General features: G+C 38.3%; 1 protein-coding gene across 1 annotated transcript; it reads left to right on the plus strand.

The window, feature by feature from the left end:
• Positions 1-3029: 3029 nt before the first annotated feature.
• LOC138190771 (uncharacterized) lies at positions 3030-4087 on the plus strand. Its single transcript, XM_069135050.1, has 3 exons — positions 3030-3056; positions 3210-3422; positions 3542-4087. Exons 1-3 carry the CDS (start codon positions 3030-3032, stop codon positions 4085-4087), a joined length of 786 nt encoding a protein of 261 aa, XP_068991151.1.
• Positions 4088-11382: the final 7295 nt, after the last annotated feature.

The following is an 11382-nucleotide window of genomic DNA, read 5'->3' on the forward strand; positions in this document are numbered from 1 at the left end:
GCCGGGCAAAGCGCCGAACTGCGTCACAGTGTAGAAGGGTAGTCACAGTTAGGGGACCAGTTGTCCGGCAAAGCGCCGAACTGCGTCACGTAGTAGAAGGATAATCAAAGTTATTAGACCAGTTGACCGGCAAAGCGCCGAGCTGCGTCATATTGAAAAGAAATGTTGTTCGCCTAGAGAACATTATCGAATTTAGCTTCAAGTTTAGGGAAAAGAACCTCAAGCAAAGCGCTTAGTTCCAATATTAGGGAAGATATTGTTTATTAGAGTCCACGATAGCCCGGGACTGCTAAAGAGTTAGAAAAGATATAAAACGTTTGAGCTGTAGGGAGATTTAGGAGCAGAACCGACGAATTCTGTTAGTTTTATTATTTCTTTAAGTTTATCTTTCTATTTTTATTCTCTACGGTTATATTTTGTAAAACCTTATTTTGTCTTTAGACAAAGACCATTGTATCTGGATTGATCGCTATTAAACTTATGTTATAGTTAAGCATGCATTCGTCTGTCTCGCTGTCGACGCATTCCTCGAATACATAACTTTATCTTGAAAAGGGGAGGGAAATAAAACCAACAGTCAGCCAAGGATTTCCCTGGTCTGAAAGGTTAGCGAGGTTTTGGGTCAATAACCCACAACAAAATATAGGCAGGCGACTCTGTTTACTCAGAGTTCACGATTAGAAGGGAGTACTGGGAAACCCGTATCTCCGACCAGGTGACATACGCTTTCTTTCACTTGTCTCCAGTTGAAGCAACAGCCTACAAGCCCTTGTCTTTCCTGAGGGAGCAACTGCGGAGGTGTTTGTTCACATTCCTAGGCGGCTTTGGTGATACCTATGTCCGTATAGTTCGATTATCAAGGATTTTTGAGTCTGATAAGCTGATCCAGCTTTTACCCATCGGCGGGGGGGGGGGGGGGGTTCCTTATAAATCTATTAAAATTGACAAAGAATACTCGAATAACGGGTTTATCACATAGGCTGTGGCCCAGGATAAACCGCACCCGTTAAAGTATACATAAATATATATATATATTTGTATACATACTCACACCACCGTAATTAAGTTTTTTTTAATTTCATTTCATCTTAAAATTCACAGATATTATATATCTAAAGTTATTTATAGCAATATTTCCTAAGAATATGACTAAAATCCAAAAGAAAAAAAAATATTATGAGTATTAAGAATCTAATTACAGATTCGAATTGTTGAGAAAAAAATAGCATAGTTCTAAAAAAAAAACATGTTGTACGATAATTATTAACGGAGTTATTGAGTTGTTAATTAAGCAATTCGAGACCACGCACGCGACGAAGGGAATCTCCTTCAGCTTTTTCAAACGGTTCTTGGACGTGCCAGTGCTGATATCGTGGTTGTTGAAATTAACACCTAACTAGGCTATACCTAATTAGGCTAGCTAAGTAACCTTTATATTCAGCCATTGGTCACATTGTTACACTATAATAAAATTTTCTACGTTGCACTGTTCGTACTCCATGTACTCCGTCGTCTCTATTTTTCGTCCACAATCCTGTTTACAATTAAAGATATTAACAGTAACATGGATTCAGTCTATAACAGTGCTTACAGAAGAGGGATAAGTGAATTAGCTGTGATATACAAAATGAGATCATTTAAACAATGGCCCGTTCCATTCAACGCCAATTAATGCGAGAATTAAGTCCAGCCTATTTGGAAGGAACAGTTTTATTTGACCATACGATACGTTGATCCAGTAACACTGAAAATTCGGGAGCTGTTCTTGGGTAGGTTCAATCCTCCAGACGTTACTGCTGAGAGGTTATTCAAGACAATTCAAACTATGTTTATAACATTGAATCTGGGCACGGATAACGTAAGAGGACATTGTTTCGATGGGGCTTCGACGATGTTTGGACGACTCACTGGCGTACAAAGAGATGAAGCGATCTACAACCAAAATCGCTGTTTATCCATTGGTCAAATCGTTCACTTCTAGTAGCGTCGCCTTCAATTGCAAAAACTTAAGAAGACTCTGCGGAAAGTCTTTCAATAGAGTCAATATAGAACCGTATCTGACAGCGACTTTTTACCATCTGACACCAGCCTTATGCAAGATTTCGAATAATGGAGATTGTGATGTCAGACCAGCAGTCAAATGTGGAAGTAGACACTTTGTGTCTGCATTTGTGACCTGAAAGCTGACTGACCTCAGAATACTATTAGGGCTAGATGTGGTATAGCAATAAGGAGATTTCTCGAGAATTACAATCGTATCAGGGAAACACTGACTGCATTCCGTTCTGACTCCTTCGTACAAGCAAATTGTCCAAAATAAAGAAGAAAATTGCGAAGTAGTTAAAATTTGGCATAGACGTTTAAAAATATACTAGCTTTAAAACCCTCGCTCGGGGTCGGATTCCTAGTATAGCTGGTCTTTGTGCTCGTGCGCTCACTGCGCTCGCTTACTCGTCAGTGTTTTACCAGATGATACGAGATTCACCAGATACCTCACACGCTAGCTGCTTGAGGATTGTTCAATGGGTAATATGTGTTAATCAATACATTATCACACATATGTGCAAATACACAATTCAAGATGTGCTTATGCGCTCACTACTATCATTAACTCAGTTGAGTAAGCTGCTATAAGGTTGGGATGCCTAGTACAGCTGATTTTTGTGCTCATTTAGATAAAGCCTTACTGTCGTTAGTTTAGCTTACATTCGTAGAACGTTAAAATATAACTCACTACCTGATAATTTTACTCGTATGTATCGTAATATACTGTTACAAAGCGTGAAATCGCCCGTTTTACCTCCCTTTCAACGGAGCTAGTAGTCAACACAGATAAAAGACATGTAAGACTTCTGCTATATATCTATATTCTTACAAACTACGAAGACCTGTGGGTCTTGCCCGAGCTTGATGACACCAGTCTCGTCTCGGGAGCGTCGGTGTAAACACCGCTCCGAAATAAACAATCGATAACGGAATAACGCTGAGTCCCGTCTTATTTCATACATAACAACTTCATATGTCATAAAATGAATAAGGTTGCTGCGTCAACCGAGGTATTGTAAAAACAGACTTGTTTCGGACGTTAAACTGAGAACACTTACTTGCCATTCGTTAATTAAGCTCACGAACCCGTATTTATTTCGTGACGTTCGCCAGAACGTTACAATACATACACAATAATTTACATAGTGAATCTCGACGTCCAGTCGATAACTTTGGTAATAGATATTGAATGTAAAGCAACAATTTCAACGAAACGTAACTACGGGGCACCAGTCCTGGAGGTCGAAATCCACAAGGTAAATGACCTGGACAGCCAAAACTACGGAGCGCGAGTCCTGGAGGGCGAGATCCACCAGGTACAGGACCTGGAGCGCAGGAACCACGGGAAATTACTCGTGAAGGTCAAAAATCACCAGGTAAAGGACGTGGGCAGTCAGAACTACAGAGTGCTTGTCCTGAAGGTCGAGATACACCAGTAGAGGACTTGGATAGCCAAAACTAAGCAAAATTAGTCCTGAAGCTCGAAAGTCACTAGGTCAAGGATCTGGACAGCCAAAACTATACAGCACTTGTCCTGGAAGTCGATATCCACCAGGAAGCGGACCTGGAGCGCCGAAACTACGGAGCGCTTATCATGGACGTCCAGTTTCACCAAGTAGCGGACCTGGAGCACAGGAACTACGGAGCGCTTGTCCTGGAAGTCAAGTTTTACCAGGTAGCGGACCTGGAGCGTAGAAACCACAAAAAATTACTCAGAAAGGTCAAAAGTCCCCAGGTCCAGCATCCGGACAGCCAAAACTGCGGAGCGCTTGTCCTGGAGGTCGAGTTTCACCAGGTAGCGGACCTGGAGTGCGGGAACCACGGAGCGTTCGTCCTGGATATCGATTTGCAGCAGGTAGCGGACCGGGAGCGCAGGAACTACGGAGTGCTTGTCCTGGAAGTCGTGTTTCACCAGGTAGTGAACCTGGAGCGCAGGGATCCAAGAGCTGGAGAACCTGGTACTCGAAATCCGCGGAGTGCGATTCTCATACGTCCTCTCTACTGCGCGGTTGTTTCCGGACTGAGGAATTCGGCTAGCTGATTTTCGTCGTCGACGATTACTATAGATCGGTGACGTCAATTGAGAAAAAATTTTGGGTGATGTCACTTTCTGAACATCCGGACATCCGAAATTTGGTTTCGAACTTCAATACTATGTATAAGATATATGATATTTCAAGAAACCAAGGAGTCTCTAACCACAAGGGGTGTGCCACACGGCATGGGAACGACAGCGCGTAATGTATGATTATAGGCTCGGCAGATTATTCCTGGAGTAAGTATGAAGTTCTGTTAATGACTAGTGTATTTATGTATACTTTTTGTACATATTGGACCGTCCAACAATTAATGTATAGCCGCCAGCTCGATTGATTCAACAATGTCAGTGTTACAAGGTAAATTTTTAGTAACTATAATTCTTCTGTACCGAACTTTTAAATGTCTTCTTTTCGAAAGAACGTGTTTGAAAAAATTATAGAAAAATTAATACAAACAATAAATTTTGCATAAAGATGTCACGTCCTCCAAACCTTAGATTCTTTTCTACACTCTCACAACATTCAGAGTCTCCCTCGCCCCTCGACCTGCGCTAAACTGTATTATACATAATCTCGGTACAACTTTCGGAGCAATCGCCGCGCAAAGTTGACCAATTTTTGACAAGCACAGAAAATATCGATTATACTTATCAAATTCCACTTTTTACCAGTACAGTGATTGCAACAATTAAAATCATTACATCCTCGGTACATTTTCATAACTATTTATAGAATTTTTATTAAAATGTGAAGAATTTTCGTTTATTGTTGCTTTCATTAACAACTTATGACTTGAGGTAGAATTCAATTTAATCTTCTTCTTTTGGGCATGACATGGCAGTTTTGATTAGCAGATTTTTGTTAGCCGAATTTTTTTCAATTCCATACCATTGCTGAACCTGATGGTAGGTTCTGAATGGATGTTGCCGCGCTGCTGCTTCGGTTGGAGGCAAAGATGCGAAATTTTAAGCACTCTTGGATATAGGTTTTGTGAAGCATCGAAACCTTCACTCATTCAATGACATATCCTTACTCATTTCGTACACTGATATGATAACAGATTCTCCGACTGCCACGATGAGATCCGGAGAATCATTTGCATCTTTGGAATACTGTAATCATTTTTCGTAAAGTCATACTTTTTTGGAGTAGATTTGCGAATTATTGTTTGCCCTGCCTGCAAAATGCTGAGGTTGTGTCGCACCTGCTGAAGGCGTGCACGAAAAATATGTACTCCGCAACTTATTCCGAAAGTTTGAGTGATTTCGCAAAGTAAATTTCGCTCTTGTCTCTTCCTTTTGCTGGTCTCCTTAAATGAACATTTGATACACACAAAGCCAGTCATGTTAACAGTCTCTTGTGACAATCCAATCATGGTACTGATTATATTATGAGACTACCGGCGTCTTCAACAGCCTGCTTTACAGTAAATCCCGCCACCTGAAGCTTGTCACGTTATATGCCAATGAGACAATTCTTGTTCTTGTAGTTAACAAGAAATTTATCTCGTGGCATAGTTACTGCCATCGTCTCGTCAAACATCACGTTAACAGTAGCATGCCCCTGCGATCTACGGAGATGTTCGGCAGATTTCGAGCTCTTGTTTTAGCGTCATCGGGACAACTGCCAAAGACAATCACGCTATTGTGGCTGTTAGTATTTTTCAACATACTGTATGTACTTTGACAAGATGTCGGAGAACTCTCTTATTGGTACCAAACAATACGATGGAGTAGTATAAACCATCGTCTATCACGTATACCACGTTACCATGGTCGACCAAATGAGTTACAGGAGGAAACATGCTGTATATCGCTGATTTTTTGGTCTTGCGTATCCCTGTTTGATCAAACAGTAAAAGCAGGTAGGGAGCTAATTTAAAGTGAAAGTATTACTGTAAATCCTCTTCCGAATTCTTGGAAATTGTGATTCTTTGGAAAATTTATGTAGAGTCATCCGGAATAACGTCATTTTTTATTTTCATTGACGAGTTAACTGCTCGAAGGGAAACCGCTCTCTTTTTGCGTTGAAATTTAACATCTTCAAGGTTACCGCCGACGACAGCTGCCATTGAAGACATACCGATTTCGTGTGCAGCTGTGTAAGAATTGATTTTTTCATCTGCCTGCATTCCTGTGCTGATCAACATAATTTCGCAATTGATTGGGAAGGGATTGTGCGATGATAGCCAATTCTCAAATTTTTTCACAACTTGTGCGTCTCTCGATATCTGATATACTCTAGTATCTACGTACTGTTCAAAAGTAGTAAAGGACACGTTACAAAAATTTTCAATTTTCTGTGATACTTCCCCAAGAACTTGCATTGCCAGGATCCATTTCGTCAGGGTACTGTCGATGATGCCTCGACCATGCGTCAGCCCACCAGTTGATTTCATAAACCTCATAAGAGTCTGTTCTATTATTATATCTGACCAAATGCCACATCAGAACTTCTCCAAACACCTGATTGTAAAATATCCTCAGTCACAAAGCGATTATGTTGAATGGGATACATCTTCGTCTCCAGATCGAGCATATCTTGTAGATACAGCTGAGCGGACTTGGCGTATAAAAAGTGACCGCTAGCATGAAAATAGGGCAACATTCTGTGTACTGTCTTCAGGTGCTATCCCCAATTTCTGGTTCTCTCCGCTTACAAGCAAGGTATCCCAGCCCGAACTCTCCGATTTGATTTCTTTTGTAATATGTTATAGTAGACTAAAAACTAAGTGACCCGTATTTTTTTTTATGGGCCATGAAACACTTTAAGGGGGTGAAACCACCCTTCAAAGTGAGGGATGTCAAGGGGCGATTTGGCAGTTTCCCCCACAAGAACATAATACTTTTTAACTGATCCAAATGGAAAAGTTTTTTCATGAAGAGAAATAAAAAATGTATTTTCATCAAAAAAAAAAAAAAAATAATTATAATTAAGGCGGTGAGCCAGCCCTAAATATAATCACATTTATGCAAAATATTGTCAAATTCAAGTCTAAAAATCTGAAAAAATATATATTGCGTATAAACACGAAGGAAATAAGACGTATCGTTGGATTTTCTCGAAAATAAATATTGTACGGAACTACCTCTAAAATGTTTTGAATTATTAACGTTTTTTCATTTTCTGACTGTATCATCAAAAGCTTAAAAATTGATCATCGGGAACGAAGACAAGTCGGGAACAAAGACAGTGTCCCCAGACAAAGAAGCTGCTGATAACGGATTAGACGCAATATTGTATTATGCTGCCATAAAGTACTCTTGAAGTGACATTCTACACTAGAACCTTAAACTGTAAGAAAATGAAAATAATAAATTCGAATTTTTAAAGGTTCTAGAGTAGAATACCACTTCAAGAGTAACTTGTCGCAGCATGACACAATATTGCGTCTTATTCATCATCAGCAGCTTCATTATCAACGTAACTATTTGTACATAAGATAACATATTTGCTTCTACAAGGGTGGAAATATTCACTGTAAATTGGTTGTTTCGATAAAGTAGCTCATGTTTTCAGTTTTATTTGTGAGTTCTGCACAGTCAGTGCTACGTCAAAGTGAGCAGTTCGTATTTAGAGACAATTCAATATTGTATATGAGTTTATGTGTAGAAATCATAAATTTCTCATTCAGAAAACTGTTGAAGATTTTGTAAGTTTTTCAAGTTTTCGACAAGATATTCTTGTATAGATGTTACGTTCTGGGAAGTACATCCCGAGAAATCCTTTACAATCTCTCGTGCAGCCTGTCTGGGTTTGGAATTTTGTTGTGGGTCGTGCCAACTATCACTATGCGTGATTGAAATAACTCGCTCTACACACACTTTAATTCAAAATACACGTTTATTAAATATAATATGTTCGTTGACTGGTTTTCGAGATATGGGTTTTTAGTGTTATTCACTTGGTTAGCTGTTCTAAAGTTCGAAGCTTCTGAAGATGAGTGCTCTATGACTGAATGATAATTGACGTTTTTGATTTCGAGGTGTGCAATGGTTTGACGTCTAAATTGGTTCTGTTTCTTCCGATGTCTGAACTGATTCTAATTTGCAACTGTCTAGTTCGAAAAGGATCTTGAATAGTGGGAGGTCTGGAAGAGACTCCTGGTTGGTTTTTGACTACGTCAGTGCAAGACGATTGGTCTTGAAGAGGCCAATTGGTGCAATACTGACAAGATAGTTAGTTGCACGAATGCAAATTTGAATTCTAAGAATGATACTTTGTAAACTTTTCGTCCTGTCTTCTCTCGCGTTCCTTAAGTTTGGTCAGTGAGAGTTCGCGAGTCTGAGTTGAAATTGAAGATATAAAACAAAGAAATGAAAACGATACATGAACGATTGTCGGTGCGAGATCATTGCACACCAAGATGATAACTAAATCTATATCTATATGGTTCTTAAAGGCTATGGTATGACCATGTGTGCTCGCTTATGATAATTGCACGTCGGTAGGTTACGATACAGAGAGGGTGCAGCCATAATTATCGGCTGGGACGTAACATAGAAATAAGTTGGTTAAAGAGACGAATTGAAATAATATTTTTTGTTTATTGTTAGTAATTGAAAATCAGGTTCCTCTCATATTATTATTATATTATTGTGTTTTGTCTGGTGTTTTATTTTTGATGTCTGTAACAAGTAAATTAACATTTTTCTTGGTTAATTATAAATTAATATTTAAAAATTGTGGGATATAAATGTCATTTTTCTGATGCAATGTGAAGGTGTGTTCAATAAACAAAACAACACGGTGGCCAACTGAGTATTAAATTCATTGCATTATAAATATTGAATAACAATATCAAAATTCTAACGCGTGAAAATAAATTGAATTTTTACTGTCTCTCGTCTGCCCTTGTCGCTTTTTTCAACTTCCTTATGTACCAATATTTAGGAATAAGAGGGATATTATTCGAGTTATTACAACACATTTTTTCAGCAATACTGAAGATGAAAGTAAATCCTATAAATGTCGTCAATTTTTTGTTTGGCGTATTTCAATCGCTAAATACAGAAGAGACTCCGATAAATCGAAGGGGAATTGAATTAAAAGAGAACATCGAAGATATTTTATTGGCCCCGATGAATGAATTAATGGCGTGGAAATGACAATTAAAGAATCCCTAGAGTATCAAGAACCATACAAACATACTAATGCCCAAATAATAGAAGATGACATTGTGCATACTTCACTTATCCAGCCTGTGCCACCTACAAATAAGTGTACAAAAGATGAAGAACATGTATTGTATGATTATTAATCAAGAGCCTTAGATTTCTGGAAAAGCGGACAAAAAAGAAATTTACGCATTGACACAGTAAGAAAAAATTTTAAAAGAGTAATTTTTTTTCGATAAAATCAAGAAACACGTAAATTTTCTTTTGTGTACATACGCGATATACATTTTTTCAGATTTTTAGACTTGAATTTGACCATTTCTCGGGTACACGCAAGATATACAGAGTTCAGGAGTAGTTGACTCGTCCAATATTTTTTTTCGGAAAAATCCAAATATTTGTCGTATTTCCATCGTGTTCATACACGTTGTATATTTTTTCAGATTTTTAGACTTGAATTTGACCATTTTCTCCCGTAAACGTAAGATAAGCAGCGTTCAAGGGTAGTTCCTCTCCAATCCACCTCTCCAGTATTTTTTTCGAAGAAATCCAATTATACGTCACATTTCTTTCGAGTTCGTAAGAATTGTATATTTTTTTTCAGATTTTTAGACTCGAATTTTACGATTTTTTGATAATAAATAAGTAAAATAAACAGCGTTCGGGGGTAGTTACTGCTGACCTCAGATTCGTAATCAGGGAACCCCAAAAACCTCTGAGAGCGATTTTTTGCACAAGATCGTGTAATTTTGATTTTCGGTCCGCCATATCGGATCCGCCATTTTGTATTTTTTTCAAAACTGACCTCAAATTCGTAATCAGCGAGCCCGAAAACCCTAGGAACAAAGTTTTAGCGCCAAATAACGTTTTTTCAATGATTTCATCCGCCATCTTGAATCCGCCATTTTTAATTTTCCATAATTTTCGAAATTCAAACACTGAATCAAGGTTATATCCAAAGTTGAACCCAAGATATAACAATTAGCTCGAGAAATCAAGCAAGAAACCATTATTCGATTTTTACGTAACATTTCACCCTTTTCGAGCCTCCATTTTGCAAACAATTGATAAAAAGAAATTCCTAACCAATAGGTTTTTAAAGTACAGATAAAAATTCCACGATTTTTGCAGAAAAGAGTCTGATTTGAGTATTATAAAGGTTCGATATGAATAGATTTTCAAAAAGACTACACCGAAGTTTCCCTGTTTTTTTTTTTAATTGCAAATTTTCCATAGAAAATCTGATTTTCATGGCTTCTAACCTCGATATTCTGAAAGAGCACCCTTGAAAATAGTCGGGTACCAATTTTTGAAGTTATACTTCTTTAGGCGCGTTATGAAAAACTGATGAGAGTGAAATTTCAAGATGCGCGCGCATCACTGTAACACAAAATTGTAACACAAAATTAACAGGATGAAGTTGCCCACTCAACCGAATTCAATTTCAAGATGCGCGCGCATCACTGTAACACAAAATTAACAGGATGAAGTTGCCCACTCAACCGAATTCATTAAGTCTCGAAAAATTTGTGAATTTTAGTGAAAAAATTGTGCTAAAATACTTTTTCAAGTGCTCCAGTATAATTGAGGTTAGTTATCCGTATGTATTATTTATTGATATAAATTAAAATATCATTATTTAATACTGTAACACAAAATTAACAGGATGAAGTTTGGCGCTTTGCCCGGCAACTGGTAACCGCTCTTCGCGGTGCTCCAGTTTTATACTATTCCGGAGCTGTTGTTGGATGATCCTATCGACGTCATTTCCCTATTTGTGTGTCCTGTTGTGGGTCGTCGTCCTGGTATGCGTTGGTCAGCGTCCGTCGTCTTTGTTTATTATTTTGGATGCTAGCAGGTCATGGTCGCTATCGATGGTCGTCTTGATCAGCTGTCTGTGTCAGTTGTTGACATGTTTTGCGTATGTCACGGGCACGGTTGATATTGATGCGATTTTGAACAGCTGTCCGTTACAATACATATATAATGGAAGAGCGAGAGAGATTCCAAGCGTTATAACGGGTTTTTGCTTTGAAATATGTATTTTCCTCACGTGGATGTATATATTTCGATACACAATTTCGAGCGAAAAAAAATATGTATGGATATTTATGGTCACATGTTCACCATTATTTTATGTATCGTAACATTAAATATAATTGACGCTTAAATCAGTTTCA

The sequence above is a fragment of the Neodiprion pinetum genome, chromosome 4, assembly GCF_021155775.2.
Source record: "Neodiprion pinetum isolate iyNeoPine1 chromosome 4, iyNeoPine1.2, whole genome shotgun sequence".
NCBI classification, from domain to species: domain Eukaryota; kingdom Metazoa; phylum Arthropoda; class Insecta; order Hymenoptera; family Diprionidae; genus Neodiprion; species Neodiprion pinetum.

Bases quoted from the DNA above. Each gene is read 5' to 3' on its own strand.
- LOC138190771 (XM_069135050.1), top strand. From the start codon at position 3,030: ATGAATAAGGTTGCTGCGTCAACCGAG. The intron at 3,057-3,209 runs GTATTGTAAAAA...CTCGACGTCCAG, and splicing joins AGGTTGCTGCGTCAACCGAG to TCGATAACTTTGGTAATAGA. The intron at 3,423-3,541 runs GTAAAGGACGTG...GAAAGTCACTAG, and splicing joins TGAAGGTCAAAAATCACCAG to GTCAAGGATCTGGACAGCCA.